Source organism: Cydia strobilella, chromosome Z (genome assembly GCF_947568885.1).
Source record: "Cydia strobilella chromosome Z, ilCydStro3.1, whole genome shotgun sequence".
NCBI lineage: Eukaryota > Metazoa > Arthropoda > Insecta > Lepidoptera > Tortricidae > Cydia > Cydia strobilella.
The window spans coordinates 61,123,002-61,146,923 of NC_086068.1; the positions used below are offsets into that span (position 1 = coordinate 61,123,002).

At 38.0% G+C, this 23,922-nt stretch overlaps 1 protein-coding gene across 1 annotated transcript in view; it reads right to left on the bottom strand.

Moving 5' to 3' along the window:
• The window catches only part of LOC134753807 (uncharacterized), a 68,515-nt gene that overhangs the window by 12,700 nt on the left and 31,893 nt on the right, over window positions 1-23,922 (bottom strand). The window contains exons 7-9 of the mRNA XM_063689749.1: window positions 7,994-8,121; window positions 7,445-7,593; window positions 1,500-1,661 (exon numbers count right to left, since the gene is read on the bottom strand). Coding sequence (XP_063545819.1) covers window positions 1,500-1,661; window positions 7,445-7,593; window positions 7,994-8,121 — 439 coding nt within the window. The remainder of the gene's footprint in view (window positions 1-1,499; window positions 1,662-7,444; window positions 7,594-7,993; window positions 8,122-23,922) is intronic.

The window sequence follows — 23,922 nt, forward strand, 5'->3', positions numbered from 1 at the left end:
CTACGGAAGCGTCGGTCAAGCATTGTTGTGTATCGAGTTAAAATAAATCGTTTACTCAAGACCTAGTGCGTTTTGCTGTTAATAATACCTAGTAGGCTCATAAGTTCTGTCACTGGCCTTTAAAATTTAAATTTGGAACTCCTAAAACAAAAACCGTTCTGCATTTGAATTTCGAATCTTTATTAAATATTTGAGTAGTATAATTTTGCAATTTTCTGTTTTCTTTAAAGATAGCCGTACCGCAATAATTGCACTATATCGTTGTGGTCACTCGCCGACTAAAATTTTTAAGCTACTTGAAAATTTAAAATTCTCTCTAAGATTTGTGTATCGTACCATAGAAAGATACATTGAGGTCTCTAGTTTAAATGACAAGAAAAGAAGCGGTCGTCCGCGTACAGCTAGGACTCCAGCAGTTGTACAAGCAATTAGGGCACGCATTGCCAGAAATCCCGCTAGGAAACAAAAAGTTATGGCCCTCCAGATGGGTTTGAGCAAAAACACGGTGAAAGGAGTGCTTAATCAAGACCTGAGACTTCGTGCTTATAAACGAAAAACTGGCCATCTTCTCAATGGTCGGCTTAAAGCTTTAAGGCTTAAAAGATCTAAAGCTTTATTGAAGAAGTACGCTAAAAATAAGCACAGTTGTATACTGTTTTCGGACGAGAAAATTTTTGACATAGAAGAAAACTGTAATAAACAAAATGATAGAGTGTACGCTGGCAATAGTAAAGAAGCGTCTAATAGCATTCCCCGTATTCAAAGAGGTCATCAGCCTTCATCTGTGATGGTTTGGCTGGGAGTTTCTTATGCGGGCGTCACTAGTATGCATTTTTGTGAGAAAGGAGTAAAAACTAGTGCCAAAGTGTACCAAGACACGGTGTTGACTAATATTGTGAAACCACTATCCCATACGATGTTTCTAAACCAGCATTGGGTTTTCCAGCAGGACTCTGCTCCAGCCCATAAGGCAAAGTCTACACAAGCCTGGCTCGCCTCCAATAAAATAGACTTTATACGGCATGAAGATTGGCCCTCCTCTAGCCCAGATCTTAATCCTTTAGACTATAAAATATGGCAGTATTTAGAGGAAAAGGTGTGCTCAAAACCTCATGCAAATCTAGACTCGCTGAAAAAATCTCTTGCTACGGCAGTGGCCAATATCGACATGAAACTGGTGCGTGAATCCATTGACGACTGGCCACGAAGACTTCAAGCCTGTGTAGATAATTATGGCGGTCATTTTGAATAAATGTTATACATTTAGATTCTCTAGTTTATAAGCTTTCAAACGCTGTACAAATTATACGGAATAAACTTAAACTTTTGATTTTATTTGATACTATGTATATGACAGAACTTATGAGCCGACTAGGTATAGCAGACAGCAAGAAGCGACTTTGTTTTATACTATGTAGTTATATATATATAACAATAACAACTCTGTAAGGTGAGCCGTTATTAAAAAAAAAATATAAAAAAAAATGATGATGACGTACATTGGCCAATGATGTGGTGACAGTGTTGCCATAGTCGGGCAACACGGCGACGACGTTGTTTGCGTCTGACGTGTCGTTCAAGATGGCGCGGTAGATTTTACCCTCGTGCTTCACTGCGCAGTGGATGCCGTCCGTTATAGTATCTTGTGTTAGCGGTATCAACTGAAAATAAAATAAATAAAGGTCATACTTATTCATTGAAAAACCAAACACGTTATCGTCCGACGGAGGTGCGACAATGGAAGGTAAAGTGAGTTACTATAAGCCATAGAGTAACTTATACTAGAGCGGTACTGTCATAGTAAATTTTGTAACCCCAGTAAATTCACTGCCATCTGTCGACACACTTTAAAACTAAAAATGAAGATTTATAAAAATACGATAGAATGTATTTAAATATAGATAAATGATTCTTTTTATTTGCATTTATTATTTTTATGATTTTGACGCATATTCTTTCACTGATATGCGTTAAAATTGTTAAATAACAAACGAAACCGTCAACGCCATCTATACGACAGTAGGCCAAAACTAGTAGCGCCCTCTAAACGAGAATCAAATTTTCTTTATTTTCGAGTCACGTTTTTTCCTTAGACTGTATCCATCTATTACGGAGTTATATCTATCTTTTAATAAGCGTATCATCAATATCTTCACGGTGCTTTAATACGTTTTTTTCTTCCGGTAAAGATGTAGATCTGAATTGTGGTGAAAAAAAGATTCATAATTAATGTTTTAGCAAGCTAAAATTTGTAGGTTCATGTTTTTATAGTAACTAAAAGCCCTTTAAATTATACTTTATTAAATTTTCACCTCAGCAGCTTGAACAAGCCTACTTTCGTCACTCCCTGGAGTGACGATTTTCCTCACTTCAGGGAGTGACAAAAGTGCGACTTTCCTCACTCCAAGGGATTGAAACAAAGTAGCTTTTTAATTTAGTGAAGGCCATATGAACTGCCACTTCATACTTCGGGGTCTATTACAAATTCGAAATACATTTTAAACAAAACTTTAATATGTTCTCACTACCAGTGTTGGCCGAACGCTAATGCCATTAACCATTAAAAATTGACAATTAAAAAGGTTAATGGCCATTAACCATTAGCTATTGACGGAAAATGAATTAGTAATGGCCATTAACATCAATGGCCATTAATGTTAATTTATTTCAAAAAATTAACAATTAAAACAAACTAATGGTTAATGGTTTACAAACCATTAAACATTAAATCAATTTTTAATGAAAATTAAAAATGTGATTAAAAATTAACAATTAACAAGAAGAAATATCATAATTTTATAAAGTCGTCCAAGGGATCAAAGGTCTGCAAGACTGAACTTGTAAAAGTTTTGAGTATGTATTACTCATCCTCCTTATGAACCCTGGCAGTACCTAGTGGAACTTAGGTTTGGTGCAACATAGGCGCACGCTCTTTTGGTCATCCGACTCGTCTTGATGAACACTTGGGAGAGCAGTACTCATGATAGAGCTGATGCTGAACCCTGGCAGTACATAGTGGTGCTCAGGTTTGGTGCAACATAGGCGTACGCTGTTTTGGTAATCCGACTCGTCTTGATGAGCACTTGGGAGAGCAGTACTCATGATAGAGCTGATGCTGAACCCTGGCAGTACATAGTGGAAGTAAGGTTTGGTGCAACATAGGCACGCGCTGTTTTGGTCATCCGACTCGTCGTGATGAGCACTTAGAAGAGCAGTAACCATAATGGAGCTGATGCTGAACCCTGGCAGTACCTAGCGGAACTAAGGATTGGTGCAACATAGGCACACGCTGTTTTAGTCATCCGACTCGTCTTGATGAGCACTTAGGAGAGCAGTACCCATGATAGAGCTGATGCTGAACCCTGGCACTACCTAGTGGATCTAAGGTTTGGTGCAACATAGGCACACGCTGTTTTAGTCACCCGACTCGTCTTGATGAGTACTTAGGAGAGCAGTACCCATAATGGAGCTGATGCTGAACCCTGGCAGTACCTAGCGGAACTAAGGTTTGGTGCAACATAGGCACACGCTGTTTTAGTCATCCGACTCGTCTTGATGAGCACTTAGGAGAGCAGTACCCATGATAGAGCTGATGCTGAACCCTGGCAGTACCTAGTGGATTTAAGGTTTGGTGCAACATAGGCACACGCTGTTTTAGTCACCCGACTCGTCTTGATGAGCACTTAGGAGAGCAGTACTCAAGATAGAGCTGATGCTGAACCCTGGCAGTACATAGTGGTGCTCAGGTTTGGTGCAACATAGGCGTACGCTGTTTTGGTAATCCGACTCGTCTTGATGAGCACTTGGGAGAGCAGTACTCATTATAGAGCTGATGCTGAACCCTGGCAGTACATAGTGGAAGTAAGGTTTGGTGCAACATAGGCACGCGCTGTTTTGGTCATCCGACTCGTCTTGATGAGCACTTAGAAGAGCAGTAACCATAATGGAGCTGATGCTGAACCCTGGCACTACCTAGTGGATCTAAGGTTTGGTGCAACATAGGCACACGCTGTTTTAGTCATCCGACTCGTCTTGATGAGCACTTAGGAGAGCAGTACCCATGATAGAGCTGATGCTGAACCCTGGCACTACCTAGTGGATCTAAGGTTTGGTGCAACATAGGCACACGCTGTTTTAGTCACCCGACTCGTCTTGATGAGCACTTAGGAGAGCAGTACCCATAATGGAGCTGATGCTGAACCCTGGCAGTACCTAGTGGATCTAAGGTTTGGTGCAACATAGGCACACGCTGTTTTAGTCACCCGACTCGTCTTGATGAGCACTTAGGAGAGCAGTACCCATAATGGAGCTGATGCTGAACCCTGGCAGTACCTAGCGGAACTAAGGTTTGGTGCAACATAGGCACACGCTGTTTTAGTCATCCGACTCGTCTTGATGAGCACTTAGGAGAGCGGTACCCATGGTAGAGCTGATGCTGAACCCTGGCAGTACATAGTGGAACTAAGGTTTGGTGCAACATAGGCACGCGCTGTTTTGGTCTTCCGACTCGTCTTGATGAGCACTTAGGAGAGCAGTACAAATCATAGAGCTGATGCTGAACCCTGGCTATACCTAGTGGATCTAAGGTTTGGTGCAATATAGGCACGCGCTGTTTTGGGCATCCGACTCTTCTTGATCAGGTTCAGCATCAGCTCTATCATGGGTACCGCTCTCCTAAGTGCTCATCAAGACGAGTCGGATGACTAAAACAGCGTCTGCCTATGTTGCACCAAACCTTAGTTCCGCTAGGTACTGCCAGGGTTCAGCATCAGCTCTATCATGGGTACTGCTCTCCTAAGTGCTCATCAAGACGAGTCGGATGACTAAAACAGCGTGTGCCTATGTTGCACCAAACCTTAGATCCATTAGGTGCTGCCAGGGTTCAGCATCAGTTCTATCATGGGTATGGCTCTCCGAAGTGCTCATCAAGACGAGTCGGATGACTAAAACAGCGTGTGCCTATGTTGCACCAAACCTTAGTTCCGCTAGGTACTGCCAGGGTTCAGCATCAGCTCCATTATGGTTACTGCTCTTCTAAGTGCTCATCAAGACGAGTCGGATGACCAAAACAGCGCGTGCCTATGTTGCACCAAACCTTACTTCCACTATGTACTGCCAGGGTTCAGCATCAGCTCTATCATGAGTACTGCTCTCCCAAGTGCTCATCAAGACGAGTCGGATTACCAAAACAGCGTACGCCTATGTTGCACCAAACCTGAGCACCACTATGTACTGCCAGGGTTCAGCATCAGCTCTATCTTGAGTACTGCTCTCCTAAGTGCTCATCAAGACGAGTCGGGTGACTAAAACAGCGTGTGCCTATGTTGCACCAAACCTTAAATCCACTAGGTACTGCCAGGGTTCAGCATCAGCTCTATCATGGGTACTGCTCTCCTAAGTGCTCATCAAGACGAGTCGGGTGACTAAAACAACGTGTGCCTATGTTGCACCAAACCTTAGATCCACTAGGTACTGCCAGGGTTCAGCATCAGCTCTATCATGGGTACTGCTCTCCTAAGTGCTCATCAAGACGAGTCGGATGACGAAAACAGCGTGTGCCTACGTTGCACCAAACCTTAGATCCACTAGGTACTGCCAGGGTTCAGCATCAGCTCTATCATGGGTACTGCTCTCCTAAGTGCTCATCAAGACGAGTCGGATGACTAAAACAGCGTGTGCCTATGTTGCACCAAACCTTAGATCCATTATGTACTGCCAGGGTTCAGCATCAGCTCTATCATGGGTACTGCTCTCCTAAGTGCTCATCAAGACGAGTCGGATGACTAAAACAGCGTGTGCCTATGTTGCACCAAACCTTAGATCCATTAGGTGCTGCCAGGGTTCAGCATCAGTTCTATCATGGGTATGGCTCTCCGAAGTGCTCATCAAGACGAGTCGGATGACTAAAACAGCGTGTGCCTATGTTGCACCAAACCTTAGATCCATTAGGTACTGCCAGGGCTCAGCATCAGCTCTATCATGGGTACTGCTCTCCTAAGTGCTCATTAAGACGAGTCGGATGACTAAAACAGCGTGTGCCTATGTTGCACCAAACCTTAGATCCATTAGGTACTGCCAGGGTTCAGCATCAGCTCTATCATGGGTATGGCTCTCCGAAGTGCTCATCACGACGAGTCGGATGACTAAAACAGCGTGTGCCTACGTTGCACCAAACCTTAGATCCACTAGGTACTGCCAGGGTTCAGCATCAGCTCTATCATGGGTACCGCTCTCCTAAGTGCTTATCAAGACGAGTCGGGTGACTAAAACAGCGTGTCCCTATGATGCACCAAACCTTAGATCCACTAGGTACTGCCAGGGTTCAGCATCAGCTCTATCATGGGTACTGCTCTCCTAAGTGCTCATCAAGACGAGTCGGATGACTAAAACAGCGTGAGCCTACGTTGCACCAAACCTTAGATCCACTAGGTACTGCCAAGGTTCAGCATCAGCTCTATCATGGGTACTGCTCTCCTAAGTGCTCATCAAGACGAGTCGGATGACTAAAACAGCGTGTGCCTTAGTTGCACCAAACCCTAGATCCATTAGGTACTGCCAGGGTTCAGCATCAGCTCTATCATGGGTACGGCTCTCCGAAGACGATTTAAATGACCAAAACCATGTATGTCTGTGTTGCACCAAACCAGAATTCTACTAGGTAGTAGGTAGGTACTGCTACTACTGCCAGGGTTCAGTCAGGGTCATTTTGCTGTCTCATTTTAATATATCACGAATGTAATTTTATTAGACGTTAATGCAATTGAGAGTAATTCTAATTAATTTTTTGAAACTTTAATGGCCATTGAAGTTAATCCGAATTAACTTCAATGGCCATTAACGTCTCAAAAATTTAATCCGAATTAACTTTAATCCGAATTAACTTTAATGCAATTGGTTAATGGCGGAACTAATGGTTAATAAAATTGATCAATGGTTAATTAAAATTAACAATTACGGCCAACACTGCTCACTACTGAGGTGAAAAATTATGTGTGCAACACGAAAGTAGTTATTTTACATCTCGTGTTTTTGAGTCGCTCGCTACGCTTAAGATTCTAACTCAGAATCACTCGCTTCGCTTTGATTCAATTATAAAATCTTTCGCTTTTTCGTGACTCAAAATTAACTCGCAAGAAAAACCAACTTTCCTCTCTTGTTGCACAAATAACTATTCCACTTTCGAAACAATTATTTCGGAAAATATGACTATGTAATTCTCTTGTTAATAAAGCTCTGTATAAATTATTTTAAGTACTCTTCCACGTGGCTACATTTACTGTACGTACCTACGACGTTGACGTCGGAGATGGCGCCACGACTTGGAGCGCCATCGACTTGGAGAAGACGGAGCTGCGCCTTATCCAAGTCCACGTAGAACTACTCGACTCGAAGTGCGTCACATGGCAGGGGAGCAGCTGGCCCACTATGATGGTCAGGTACGTACCAAGTTGACGTCGTAGTTCGCGATGGCTTTCTCGACCAGCGACGCCTTATCCATGTCCAGCTGCACGTAGAACTTCTCGCACGACTCGAAGTGCGTCACACGGCAGGGGAGCAGCTGGCCCTCTATGACGGCCAGGTCTATTGCCTCGTCTGAAAGAAGGGTGAGATGTTATGTTAAGTAACTTTCGTCAATCATTGATTTTGTAGATTTCGTATCTAAGGGCGGTTGCACCAATCATAATATAATATAATTCTTATGTCCTGAGTCGCCAACTTAAGGGGCCCCACTGGTTATCAGTCTGCCGGACGATATCAGCCTGTCAGTTCGAACAAAAATTTGACAGTTCCGAACAACTACATCGACCGGCGGACTGGTAATCAGACCGCTTTAAAGAGAACCCTAGTAGAAGTAATTTATTTAAATTCATATACCCACACGGTATTGATTTGGCTGCTGCTGTCTGGTGATTAAATAATTGTGAATGCAACGAGAACTTAATATAAGTACTCAAAATAAATGTAACAACTGATTAAGTACTTCAATATTTACCTTCAAATGCAACAGAAGATTGCTGCTCCGAAAGCACAGCCTTGTACCTTGTCCTCGAGCCGCTGCCCCAGTCAGCCATCTTTTCCGGTTTGTCTTGCTTTATGTCTTGCTTGCTGAGTTTGTGGTAACTGCAAGGCAAGTTTTATATTAAGCGCCCGGTAACGATTTTGGAGCAAAAATGTCAAATTGATAGATTTAGTCGTTGAAAGTATACACGTTTTGTTACTTAATATCTGTCAGTATTTATATGTGGGTAGATTAAGATGTAGGGTAGGTTGTAGCGGCATGCAAGAAAATAATAAATCAGTCTATAATCAACTGAGGTGGTTTCACTGATCAGTTCCCATATCTTTACAATATCTAAATAAAAATTATTGGTTTCTATTAGCACGTCTTCTCATCTTGCCTTTACTGAACCCATTTCCTTTGTTCTAATGCTAATAAAATGAAGTATACACAAGTTCAAGAATGAACAACATTTCCGCCATTTTCGCACATAATCTAGGCACTTAATGTTTTATTTAAGCAATTACACATATTTAAGTTCTTTCTCATTAAAAATATATATATTTTTATGCAAAACAAACGAAAATGTTTTCAATAGAAAATATTTTCTCGACTTTTATACGAAATCGCTGTTACCATTAACAACTGTTTATAATATTATTATGCTCTTTACGTAGGACTGAATCATTAGGTAACAACTTCGTATTAAATAATAAACCAAAGAACGTAATATTTAATACTCACCGATATATACTGCGCGTCAGTAGGCTGGTCTTGGTCACCAAAGAGTATTGTAATATTTGTAATATCTGTCTTCCCTCCAAGAAAAAATTTTTTTTTTCGCAGATAACGTTCCAATACGCCCTTGCCTTCCGAACGTCAAATCACCTCGAACTCCTTTCTAATTCGAACAATGTTTAAATAAAATATATATTTGTTAACATTAATACTACTTTACAAGACTCATGTTTATTACTAATAATTTTATACTTGATGCCATCCTTTGCTTCGTTTTATTTACAATGTCGTTTATCTGTGCGTGGAACGCAACCGTGAAAACTGTCACTTCCATTTTTGACAGATAAACGTCATTGCCTGATTTACCTACATTTTCGTTTTTAAATCAACCAATGATTTCATATATGATTTTGAAAATACTAAATAACTCGAAACGTGACCGATCTAAATAGCTTCAGTGAACTGCGAGGAACATTTTGATATGCTTTTGGCCAAGTTCTGTACAGGGGTTATGATGTAATTTGGATGTCAAGTTTCGCCAAGATCATTTGCTTTTCTTAACCTGTTCTTCAAGTTAGCTGATTAATAGGCTGGATATCCTACTCAACCTACAGCTGAGAAGGTATGCTTCAGTTTTACATAAGTGTTATACTGGAAAACATGTTATTTTGTTGAAAATCTGACATTGATGTTTTGGAGGTTTAATGGTAGGTTCTTTTGTATATCAATGTATGTAGCATCGCTACAATATCTCCTCTCTCGGTAAAGAGGTTAAGCACCACTTAACCGAGGCAGCCGGGGCATAGAGTAACTTATACTAGAGCGGTACTGTCATAGTAAATTTTGTAACCCCAGTAAATTCACTGCCATCTGTCGACACACTTTAAAACTAAAAATTAAGATTTATAAAAATACGATAAAATGTATTTAAATATAGATAAATGTTTTTTTTAAATGCATTAATTATTTTTATGATTTTGACCCATGTTCTTTCACTGATATGCGTTAAAATTGTTAAATAACAAACGAAACAGTCAACGCCATCTATACGACAGTGGGCCAAAACTAGTGGCGCCCTCTGAACGAGAATCAAATTTTCTTGATTTTCGAGGCACGTTTTTTCCTTAGACTGTAAACATCTATTACGGAGTTATATCTATCTTAGGTTGCTGGTAATGCACCTACACTCAGTCACGATTTAGCACTGCAGCTTATATTAATAAAATGAGATCTTTTATATGCTTCCGATATCACAAATTGCATCTTATTAAAATTAGTTATTTTTTACAGTTCAAGAATATTATTTTCTAGCTAAACTTTTTTTACTTAGGTATGCTACATTTTGATACTTATTCTTTATTTTACGTTATTTTTAACATTTACACTATAAGTCTTATCATTATTTTACAGAGAAAGGAATATTAGATCCGTCAAGCAAGGAAACCGCGGACGTTATTCTTTTTTTTGACGAATTATTCGACTCTGTCAACGGAGGATTCATGAATGAGAAGAAAAGACCTGGCAAAGAATTACTGGGTCCACTCACACCCAAATCAAGCCATCAGCGTGTTTGGACGAAAAGTAAAGAGGTTTTAAAAACGATGAAGTTTGTAACCTTTAGGATTAGGACCCTACACTAGGGCAGGGGTTACCAATCTTTTACAGTCCGCGAGCTTAAAATTTAATCTCGGCGCCCTAACCTAGCTGGACTATTCGGAATACACTACCGCTCATAATTTAGGCACTCGTAATTTTTTCCATACAATTGTATACAAAATCGACTTTCAGAATTATACCGCTAAGTCGCAGTCGGGTAACAGTTTTTTGTTGAGTTTACTTTTTAATTTAACAGACATATCGAGCTTCAAAATGATGTGCAGAATATTCGTGTACATTGCCTATTTACCAAATGGCAAGCGTAAATAATCCATAAATCGTTTTCCAGTACAAAATCGTTTTATTTTGTATGAACTAGTACCTATACATAAGGGTTATCGTTGCATAAAGTAAACTCGAAATTTTAAACTGTATGTTTGTATCTCATACAGGGGTCGGAAACCGGTATTTGCTCCATACCAAAGATAGATATAACTCCGTAATAGACAGATATTTATATATTTTTTATTCGCATTAATTATTTTTATGACTGACCCGTTCTTTCACTGATATGCGTTAAAATTGTTAAATAACAAACGAAACCGTCAACGCCATCTATACGACTGTAGGCCAAAACTAGTAGCGCCCTCTGAACGAGAATCATATTTTCTTGTTACCAATTACTATCCTAAACCTATTGATTAAAGCGCCACCTATGGGCCTTCTCTTGAACTACGTACCCTGGAGGATGCGTAAAGTCAAAGATAGATATAACTCCGTAATACAGTCTAAGGAAAAAACGTGCCTCGAAAATCATGAAAATTTGATTCTCGCTTAGATGGCGCCACTAGTTTTGGCCAACTCTCGTATAGAGGGCGTTGACTGTTTCGTTTGTTATTTATAATTTTAACGCATACCAGTGAAAGAACATGGGTCATAATCATATAAAAATAATTAATGCAAATAAAAAAAACATTTATCCATATTTAAATACATTTTAACGTATTTTTATAAATCTTCATTTTTAGTTTTAAAGTATGTCGATAGATGGCAGTGAATTTAAAGTGGTTACAAAATTTACTATGACAGTACCGCTCTATCTTATTATATCCTCATTGGTAAAGTAGATAAGCGACTATACTGTATCCAATTGATTAAAGCGCCACCTACGGGCCTTCTCTTGAACTACGTACCCTGGTGGGTGCGTAAAGTAGATAAGCGACTCTATACTGTATTTAATTGATTAAAGCGCCACCTATGGGCCTTCTCTTGAACTACGTACCCTGGTGGGTGCGTAAAGTAGATAAGCGACTCTATACTGTATCGAGAGTTCAATACAGTATAGAGGGTGTCACACAGATGGCGCTGTTAACACAAATTAACAGGGACATTCTCGTGGAATGCATCCATTACAGATTGGATTTTATATGTAGCATCAAAGATTATAACTCCGTAATAGATGTATACAGTCTAAGGAAAAAACGTGCCTCGAAAATCAAGAAAATTTGATTCTCGTTCAGAGGGCGTTACTAGCTTTGGCTTATTGTCGTATAGATGGCGTTGACGGTTTCGTTTGTTATTTAACAATTTTAACGCATATCAGTGAAAGAACATCGGTCAAAATCATAAAAATAATTAATGAAAAAAAAAAATACATTTTATCGTATTTTTATAAATATTTAATTTTAGTTTTAAAGTGTGTCGACAGATGGCAGTGAATTTACTGGGGTTACAAAATGTACTATGACAGTACCGCTCTAGTATAAGTTACTCTATGGTAGCATTTAAATATGGATAAATGATTTTTTTTATTTGCATTAATTATTTTTATGATTTTGACCCATGTTCTTTCACTGATATGCGTTAAAATTGTTAAATAACAAACGAAACCGTCAACGCCCTCTATACGGCAGTAGGCCAAAGCTAGTAGCGCCATCTGATCGAGAATCAAATTTTCTTGATTTTCGAGGCACGTTTTTTCCTTAGACTGTATCCATCTATTACGGAGTTATATCTATCTTTGCTTATATATATACATTTCTGACTATTTAACCCACTTCTTTTCTCAGAAAGAGGAGGTTCTGTATTCAGTTGTGATTTTTAGGGTTACGGAACCCTACGGTTGGGTACGGACCCAAAGGGTAAAAACGGGACCCTATTACTAAGACTCCGCTGTCTGTCTGTCCGTCTGGCACCAGGCTGTATCTTATGAACCGTGATAGCTAGACTGTTGAAGTTTTCACAGATGATGTATTTCTGTTGCCGCTTTAACAACAAATACTCGTACTACTGTAACTTAAATTATATAAAATAAAGTTTTTCCCCTCACTAGCTCGGAAAGCCGTTTATTATCCTTTAAAACAAGCGGGGAAAAACGCATTTTATCCACTAGTGGGGAAAGTAATAAGACCTTGGATGGAGCGTGTTTAAGTAGCTTGACAGATAACAAAATTTAAAACGCTCATAATAATGGTTCGTTCGATATTAATTATCATTAAATAAATGGTTTGAGAATGTAATAAAAAATACCATATTTAGCTTTATTTAATAATTTTAAGTCATAAACCTTAAAATTCCATAAGAAACGTTATATTTTTTATAATGATGTTAAATTTAATTCTGAACGCACAAGTTGAGTCGATGCAATTTCAAAACGCATCGTTGACATTTCATACGTCAGAACAGAAATGTCAACATTGTCAACAAAATTTTTACTGTTCTTCTCACCGACTCACGTAAAAATCAGAGTTTCTAGTGTTTTCTGTTATAATATCGTAAAAAAATTAGTGATTCCAGTGATGAAGATGATCTAACGCCTGTGGATGTTGCACTTTCCTCGCTATAGTGAGGGGAAAAGTTTTGTGTTACACACGGGTGCAAATGTATTTTACTTCTCGTGTGTTGAAACACTCGCTACGCTCAGGATTCTATTTTAGAACCACTCGCTTCGCTTGTGGTTCAACTATGGAATCCTTTCGCTTGCTCATGTTTCAATTCCACACGCGGGTAAAATACAACTTTGCACCCTTGTATAACAAATAACTATTATTCTATTCTATTCTAAAAACAGAATAAAATAAATATTTAAGTGGGGCTCCCATACAACAAACGTGATTTTTTTGCCGTTTTTTGCGTATTGGTACTGAACCCTTCGTGCGCGAGTCCGACTCGCAATTGGCCGGTTTTTTGTCCAATTTATTGTTATAAATGGCTCATTTTCAATCTATTCAACTAGATTTTGTAATAAAATTTAACATCATCCTTACTATATCTGTGTGTTTCGAGATCAATTACGCACATTACTACCATAGAGTAACTTATACTAGAGCGGTACTGTCATAGTAAATTTTGTAACCCCAATAAATTCACTGCCATCTGTCGACACACTTTAAAACTAAAAATGAAGATTTATACCTATAATAATACGATAAAATGTTTTTATGATCTATGAATGATTTTTTTTATTTGCATTAATTATTTTTATGATTTTGACCGATGTTCTTTCACTGATATGCGTTAAAATTGTTAAATAACAAACGAAACCGTCAACGCCATCTATACGACTGTAGGCCAAAACTAGTAGCGCCCTCTGATCGAGAATCAAATTTTCTTGATTTTCAAAGCACGTTTTTTCCTTAGACTGTATCTATCTATTACGGAGTTATGTCTATCTTTGATATAAGTCTAGTGAAGCTAACCGTGAATCATTCAAAACTCTATTTATTTTTAGTTTTAAAGTGTGTCGACAGATGGCAGTGAATTTCCTGGGGTTACAAAATGTACTATGACAGTACCGCTCTAGTATAAGCATGAAGTTATACCCTAAACAGGAGCGAGCTGTCACTTTTTTTGCCATACTAAATTGAACCTTATCACCGAGCCAGAAAGGTGTTCGTACCAGACTAGAGAAAACGGTCCACATGAGATAGCAAAAGTGGGTCGCGGTGTCCCACTCGCACATGTTGCCAATGTTAAAAAAATACCATTTTGGTAGTATTTATATCAATAACTACTAAAATTAAATACCTTCTTATATTATTTAAGTGCTATATTCAGAGTGCGGTTCTGATATCTTTTACGTAATTTGTAAATAGTTATAATGTCAATATTATTAACTGATTTAACCAAGCATGTGCACAACAAAAAATACATTAATTTTAATATGGTAGACATTGTAGTAACTTTGAATATTAATTGGTATCCCCAACTTGATAATGAAATTTACAAAATACATGAATGGCGGCGCTCAAGATTTATTTGCGAAATAAAGTATAAAATGGGTAAAAGATGTTGTGTGAAAGGTTGCAGAAGTTAAAGTTTTGTTGATTGTGGTATATCTTTTCACAGGTAAGCCTCAACTATTAAAGTTTACGATAAAAATACAAGATAACATTGTCAAACTCATTAGGGTGACTATGATGTCGGCACGATGTGAATCGGCCTTACAGAGTTCTTATTACCTCGTACTTACTTAATGTAAAAATAAGTTTACCTAAATAAGTATATCTTTATTTCGGCATGTTTAATTATTTGTTTGATAGATAGATAGATAGATAAATAAATGATTTATTTGTGCACGTAATGAGAGCTATATAATTGCCAAAATTTAAATCCAAAATCCTTAAATATTACAGACACATTTATACATAATATTCTATTTTATTAAAATCTAAATCCGTGAGTATAAGTTACTCTATGTTACTACCAACTGGCCCTATACAGTATATACCACTGGCCTCATATATGTAACAGATAGATAGAATAGTACCGGAACGAAACACCTCAGTGGTGGGTCGCAGCAAGTCGCAGCAAACGGCCGCCGGTGATTAGTCACCCGGGTAATGAGTTCCACCAGCGCGTCGCCCCAGCCGCGGTGATACGGCCATCTAACCAGCGTGGCACCAAGCTGAGACTGTTACTTGGTGTGACGAACCCAGGTAGCAGTGACGTCAGCGACGTCATAATGACGTATAAATTATGGATGGTATAGAAAGGATGCCAAAGGAGCGGTACTGTCATAGTAAATTTTGTAACCACTGTAAATTCACTGCCATCTGTCGACACACTTTAAAACTAAAAATGAAGATTTATAAAAATACGTTAAAATGTATTAAAATATGGATAAATGTTTTATTTTATTTGCATTAATTATTTTTATGATTTTGACCCATGTTCTTTCACTGGTATGCGTTAAAATTATAAATAACAAACGAAACAGTCCACGCCCTCTATACGAGTGTAGGCCAAAACTAGTGGCGCCATCTGATCGAAAATCAAATTTTCGTGATTTTCGAGGCACGTTTTTTCCTTAGACTGTATCCATCTATTACGGAGTTATATCTATCTTTGATATAATCAAAGAGGATATAATAAGATAGAGCGGTACTGTCATAGTAAATTTTGTAACCACTGTAAATTCACTGCCATCTGTCGACACACTTTAAAACTAAAAATGAAGATTTATAAAAATACGTTAAAATGTATTTAAATATGGACAGGCCTCCTTCACTCGCTCAAAGCCACGCGCTATATGCCTACCGCTCGGCGTATCGTCGACGATATAATCGACAGAGGGCCGCCGAACGCCCGCCTGAGCGCTCGCACCGCACGTTTCCCGCGCTTACGCTTCGAAATACCGAAACCACGTAATTATTGTGCAGTAGATGGGTGTAAAAGTCAAAAAACAAAAGAAAATTTGTCGTTTTTTTAGGGTTACTTACCCAAAGGGTAAAAACGGCACCCTATTACCAAAGATAGATATGTACAATAATAGATGGATACAGTCTAAGGAAAAAACGTGCCTCGAAAATCAAGAAAATTTGATTCTCGTTCAGAGGGCGCTACTAGTTTTGGCCTACAGTCGTATAGATGGCGTTGACGGTTTCGTTTGTTATTTAACAATTTTAACGCATATCAGTGAAAGAACATGGGTCAACATCATAAAAATAATTAATGCTAATAAAAAAAAACATTTATCCATATCACAGATTAATAAATAGTTACTACGTAACAGATACATCATTCCCATACAAAAGCGAAAATACCTACTCTATAATAGCCTACAAAATCTTAATAATAATACCTGCTGCTCAGGACGAGAAGAAATGTACCATAAGTATGCGCACAAAGAGCCGAGACTGCCTTACTCGCCGTGCGAGCCACGTGCCAACGCGTCATCGTAAGAATGCGCTAGGGTTGTACTGTTACTTATGTTATTATTGTAATAAAACGAATGTTGCGAATCAACTATATTTTATATTAGTCAATCAAATATTTAAAAACAACACTTATAATACCTGACTCAAAAAACTCCTTAATTTACGATTTATCTACTTATGTTCAAATAAATAAATAGTGACAAAATTCATAAAGATAGATTTTAAATACTACTCACCTTTCTTCGTCTCTCGGAAATGAAAAAACCGGCCAAGTGCGAGTCGGACTTGCCCACCGAGGGTTCCGTACTTTTTAGTATTTGTTGTTATAGCGGCAACAGAAATACATCATCTGTGTAAATTTCAACTGTCTAGCTATCACGGTGCATGAGATACAGCCTGGTGACAGACGGACAGCGGCAGCGGAGTCTTAGTAATAGCATAGAGTAACTTATACTAGAGCGGTACTGTCATAGTAAATTTTGTAACCCCAGTAAATTCACTGCCATCTGTCGACACACTTTAAAACTAAAAATGAAGATTTATAAAAATACGATAGAATGTATTTAAATATAGATAAATGATTTTTTTTATTTGCATTAATTATTTTTATGATTTTGACCCATGTTCTTTCACTGATATGCGTTAAAATTGTTAAATAACAAACGAAACCGTCAACGCCATCTATACGACTGTAGGCCAAAACTAGTAGCGCCCTCTGAACGAGAATCAAATTTTCTTGATTTTCGAGGCACGTTTTTTCCTTAGACTGTATCCATCTATTACGGAGTTATATCTATCTTTGGTAATAGGGTGCCGTTTTTACCCTTTGGGTAAGGAACCCTAAAAAAACGACAAATTTTCTTTTGTTTTTTGACTTTTACACCCATCTACTGCACAATAATTACGTGGTTTCGGTATTTCGAAGCGTAAGCGCGGGAAACGTGCGGTGCGAGCGCTCAGGCGGGCGTTCGGCGGCCCTCTGTCGATTATATCGTCGACGATACGCCGAGCGGTAGGCATATAGCGCGTGGCTTTGAGCGAGTGAAGGAGGCCTGACGTCGTGCACTGCCCGCGCCGCCCGCCTCGTCGCTCGTTGCGCACGCGCTGATGGGGCGGGGGCGGGGGGCGCGGGGCAGTCCGCAGATGGAGTCGTCAAGTGAAGGTCTGGTAGGGCGGCTGTATCGAACGAAGTCAAGCACACTGCACTAGTGAGTGATGAGTGACATAGTGATGTCCCCGCGATCGTCACAACACACTTGCCGCTTGACCCTAGGTATTATAGGCTTCCATGCATGTCGCCAAAAGCGACTAAAAATAGTGAGTAAAAACCGTACTTATAAATATTTTGAAATATGTCTCACGATAGTTTAAGTGCGATTTTTTTTAAATGTATTGTAGCCTTCATTTTTGTACTAGAGGTTTTTTAGCAATATGCTGTATTCTATTGTAATTCACAGTATTTCATTGCAATATTCATCATATATTTGTATAAAGTGACTGGTAAAATATGCAATCTACAAACTAGAGTAAGTAAGTAAGTCGTTTATTGCAAACCATGGTACAATACAATAGATGTTACAATTAAAAAAGTACACATGGCACCCTGGTAGGGTATGACAATTATCCTTAAAACTACATTAACTAAATACTAAATAAATTAAATATAACATTTAGTACTTACAGATAACACTTCTTAACGTTATATTATTGCTTTTTAATATTTTCTAAGTATAGGAACTTTGTTTACTATCATAATAGATCATCCTGCATAAATTCTTCGATGGTATAGTATAGTTTTTTTAATAGAAGGGACTTGAGTTTATTTGTAAATAAGTGATTTTTTTGTGTATTTTTTATTTCGGTAGCTTATTATATATTTTTATTGCTCGGTAGTACGGTCCTTTTTTATAAATATCTAAGTTTGGTTCCGGAAGAATGAGATTATTTTTGCGACGTGCACTCTTATTAAATTCAAATAGGTGTAAATTGTTTTTGACGAATGAAGTTATTTCCAGGATATACAGAGAGGGGAGAGTCAATATTTGAAGTTCCTGAAAATGAGGTTTGCAACTGTCGGTCTGTGGAATATTTGCCAATATACGGATGCATTTTTTTTTGTATTATAAAGAGGTCGTGAGCGTCACTGCTATGGCCCCACAACAGTAAACCATAACTAAGCCAAGACTGTGCATATGCGTAGTAAGCGGACAGGGCGCACTGGATATGTGTGTTTGATTTTAAGATGCTGAACGCGTAAAGGAAGGAAGATAATTTTGCTTTAACTTTGGCTATATGTTTTTTCCAGTCTAGGTGGGTATCAATAGTTAGTCCTAGCAGGGTACATTCAGTCTCTTCTTTTATGTTTAAATCTAGTAATAGTGATGTCAAGTCAGTCGGTCTTTTCTGGTGTGGTCGAAATTGTATAGTCTTTGTTTTAGCTGTATTTATAATTAAGTTATGGTCTTGTAGCCATTGTGATATGTCAAAGAAGGTTTCCTTTATGTGTGAAAAGTTATTATTTGAGTCATTATCGTGTTTAAATAGGAGGGAGATATCGTCGGCAAATACTACGCATTTATGGTTAGTAATTTTTGGGAGTTCGTTTATGTATATTAAGAAGAGCACACATCCCAGTACGCTGCCTTGGGGAATGGAGCTGTTGACAGTTTGCCACTTAGATTGAATTTTTTGAAGCTGTCCGGAATCTTTATAGTAATGGTCGATTTGCACGAATTGTTGTCTGTTTTTAAGGTATGATTTTAACCAGTTGTAAGCATTGCCTCGGATACCTATTTCGTGTAATTTACTAAGTAGAATTGGATGGGATACTCTGTCGTAGGCTTTGGACAAATCTAGCAGAAGGCCAATGGCATAATTTTTAACCTATTGTTTACTCTATACAAGCTCATACAAAAACACTCAACGGTGATATATTATTGGCCGGTACTGTATGGAGCACTCTTTTTAATTCTCTTTGAAATATACCGTCACAACAGCAAACAATTTACGCAATCATATTGTTTCTGAATTTAATACTTCATATGACACTCGACATAATTCCGATTTTGGCACTTGATACTCGTATTTAACAGTCAATCTCGTACATTGTAGAGCTGTGATACATACATACAAGAACATATATATAGACTCATTATTATTTACAACGACGGGACTTAATCGCGTAAAATAAGTATTAAACCCACCTCCGACGTTTCGAGGACGGCGTTGTCCCCGTGGTCTCGGAGAAGACAGGCTAAAGTTGACATCAACATCTTCTAGGCGCGCGAGTTTTTCGAACTACCCGCACTTGGTCTTGTTTATTAACTTGAACGTTTTGCGCACTAGGGATGTTACCGGGTCGACACACAACACACACAGTTATTTTACGCGATTAAGTCCCGTCGTTGTAAATAATAATGAGTAAAAATCGTGAAAGTTTAAATCAGTGTATATATATAGACTGTTAAACACATTATCCTTCTTAGCATCGCGCACTCAGGTATATACATATTTAGTAAGTGATTCATCTGTTTGCGCGGCTGCGGCAGGTCTATTTGTCAGTTGTCACATGAGTAGGGTTTCCTAATTTTTACCCGACTGCCGAAAAGAGGGTTACGTCCCGCGGTCCGAATTACGTGTCCAGCGTCTTCGTTTATAATTGTTGCTTAAATTATGAAACAAGTTTCATAAGAACTTAAGATTAAAGAAGTCAAGGGCATAAATATATATACATTTCCAAAGTTTCAAAAATATGTGAACGCTCTTACACCTTAGACAATAAAGTCGTGTTTACATATTTTTGAGCCATTTGTCTGGATCGATATTTTTGCCTTGGACTGTACAGTATTATCGGACGAGAAGTGACTGATAATGAAGCAATTTTATAGTTCTTTTGCTAGTTTTCACACTTTACACTACCTATACAATGATAGAGACAGAAGGAAAGTAGCTCCAGAATCACTACATATTATCATAGAGTAACTTATATATACTAGAGCGGTACTGTCATAGCAAAGATAGATATAACTCCGTAATAGATGGATACAGTCTAAGGAAAAAACGTGCCTCGAAAATCAAGAAAATTTGATTCTCGTTCAGAGGGCGCTACTAGTTTTGGCCTACAGTCGTATAGATGGCGTTGACGGTTTCGTTTGTTATTTAACAATTTTAACGCATATCAGTGAAAGAACATGGGTCAAAATCATAAAAATAATTAATGCAAATAAAAAAAACCATTTATCTATATTTAAATACATTTTATCGTATTTTAACAAATCTTCAATTTTAGTTTTAAAGTGTGTCGACAGATGGCAGTGAATTTACTGGGGTTACAAAATTTACTATGACCATAGAGTAACTTATGAGCGGTACTGTCATAGTAAATTTTGTAACCCCAGTAAATTCACTGCCATCTGTCGACACACTTTTAACCTAAACATAAATATTTATAAAAATACGATAAAATGTATTTAAATATGGATAAATGAGTTTCTTTATTTGCATTAATTATTTTTATGATTTTTACGCATGTTCTTTCACTGATGCGTTAAAATTGTTAAATAACAAACGAAACCGTCAACGCCCTCTATACGACAGTAGGCCAAAGCTAGTAGCGCCATCTGATCGGGAATCAAATTTTCTTGATTTTCGAGGCACGTTTTTTCCTTAGACTGTATCCATCTATTACGGAGTTATATCTATCTTTGATATTATAAAAAGAGTCCCCCGGGGCGTCTGTCTGTCAGTGTCAGTACTCTGTACTGTATATTCGCGATAAACTAACTACTGTTTTCATGCGGTTTTCGCTCATCAATAGCACAGGGCGGACACGCTATACATAAAAAATAACGCGTTTCTATGTGTGAACGGCACGTCTGTACACGCGTCATGCGCCTTAGTGTAAGTTGCCGGCAAACGGCCGTCAATATGCTGTCGCGGGGCGAGGTAATTCGAGTCGGGGCGGGGCGGTGCGTGGCCGTTCTGTATCACTCCAATATCGAATTAAATTTTACTTAGGTATATAAACGTCGTGTATGTGATATCCGGGGCTATATCTCCATGCCAATACAGTATTTAACTATTTGTTCGTTGTATGTTATTTTATGTATCTTTTCTTCTTGTCTGTTACCTTCCGTGATTCTTCTCACTTGATGGTCTCATCGGAATATCAGCGCTGGAAGTCACCAGCAACATGATGAGATGAGGCCATTTCGTGGCACTTTAATCTTATTTTATGTTTTCTTTTGTATTATGTAATGTATTGTTTCTTTGTGCTTACGAATAAAATCTCATTCTATTCTATTCTATTCTAATAGAACTTAATGGATAGACAGACATAGTACGTTTTGAGTTTATAATTATTAGTAGAGACGTTCTCGGAGTTCTGTTTGCACCAAGATTTTATCGGTTAGAATCCTGCACTACGCATGATCCTACATATAGGCCGGTGTTTATTATTGACTTCTCTCCTGAAAGATCGCAAATGTAAAGTGATTTTCCTATATTTCCCTAACGCAATGGAATGGTGGCACCCGGCGAATTTCCCCGAATAAATTTGGGGTATAGTTAGGGTTGCCATATGAAAGAATTAAATGACCTGATAAAAATCCTGACATCACCCTAAAAATCCGGACATTTTATGTAACAGAGATTTGGCGTAGCTTGATCGACGCCCCGGCGACGCGCTGCGCTCTGTGGTGTACTGTATCGTGAGGTCTTTCTTAAAAATCCGGACACTTGCCAAGTCCGGCCGCAATCCGGATAGAGGTTCAAAAATTGCCACCTTTTTTCTATACATTACATTTGTTAAAATATAGAAAAAAAATGGGAAATTTGAAAAAAATAAGACGCCGATTTGAGACGAATTAAAAATCCAAGTCGCATACGATGCGATATCGGTGACATTTGTATACCCCATTCTTGAGTGATGAAAATATAGTATTTTTCGTACTATATTGTTTTTGTATAATATATAGTACAAGTGACTAAAATATAGTACGATACTATATATTATAGCAAATATAGATATAACTCCGTAATAGATGGATACAGTCTAAGGAAAAAACGTGCCTCGAAAATCAAGACAATTTGATTCTCGTTCAGAGGGCACTACTAGCTTTGGCCTACAGTCGTATAGATGGCGTTGACGGTTTCGTTTGTTATTTTACAATTTTAACGCATATCAGTGAAAGAACATGGGTCAAAATCATAAAAATAATTAATGCAAATAAAAAAATCCTTTATCTATATACATTTTATAGTATTTTTATAAATCTTAATTTTTAGTTTTAAAGTGTGTCGACAGATGGCAGTGAATTTACTGGGGTTACAAAATTTACTATGACAGTACCGCTCTAGTATAAGTTACTCTATGGTATAGTGCTTCCAATAAGTAAAAAGAAAAGAAATACATCATGTGTGAAAATTAAGATTTGATGGTAGCCGCTTATAGCTCTTTCTACCCTCGACTGCAGTCGTTGGTTAAATGTGACGTTTTCAATCAAAAGGTACCAAATTGTGACTAAACTGCTTGTATTTTTATACGAGAAACCTGTCAGAGCTTCCTTATGGCACGCGACAATGTGGTACCTTTTGCTTGAAAACGACACTTAAGGATGACTCACGTTAGACCGGGCCGTGTCCGGGCCGGAGCTTCCGACGCTTACTTTTCTATAATCATAATCGTTTATTTTACTCCAGACAACAATGGTCCACAATAATACAAATAAAAAATTACAATTAAATTAAAATAGGTTATAAATTAAATTAAATTAAATTAAATGACATGACAGGTGATCACGTGATGCCTTCCATAGAAAACGAAGTGCCGGAAGCTCCGGCCCGGACACGGCCCGGTCTAACGTACGTTATGAGGTAATCTTTGTTGTTGTGCAACCTCTAAATATATATAATTTTCATTTTTTTGGTTTATATTTTTTCATTAGTGAGAACCAGAATTCGAGCAGTCACATAAAAATCAAAAATTCTGATAAATGAAACACCCTTATTCTACGATAAGGATCGGAACTCAACTGACTACCCTACAATGTCAATATTATCATACAGTAACTTATACTAGAGCGGTACTGTCATAGTAAATTTTGTAACCCCAGTAAATTCACTGCCATCTGTCGACGACACTTTAAAACTAAAAATGAAGATTTATAAAAATACGATAAAATGTATTTAAATATAGATAAATGATTTTTTTTATTTGCATTAATTATTTTTATGATTTTGACCCATGTTCTTTCACTGATATGCGTTAAAATTGTAAAATAACAAACGAAACCGTCAACGCCATCTATACGACTGTAGGCCAAAACTAGTAGCGCCCTCTGAACGAGAATCAAACTTTCTTGATTTTCGAGGCACTTTTTTCCTTAGACTGTATCCATCTATTACGGAGTTATATCTATCTTTGATATTATA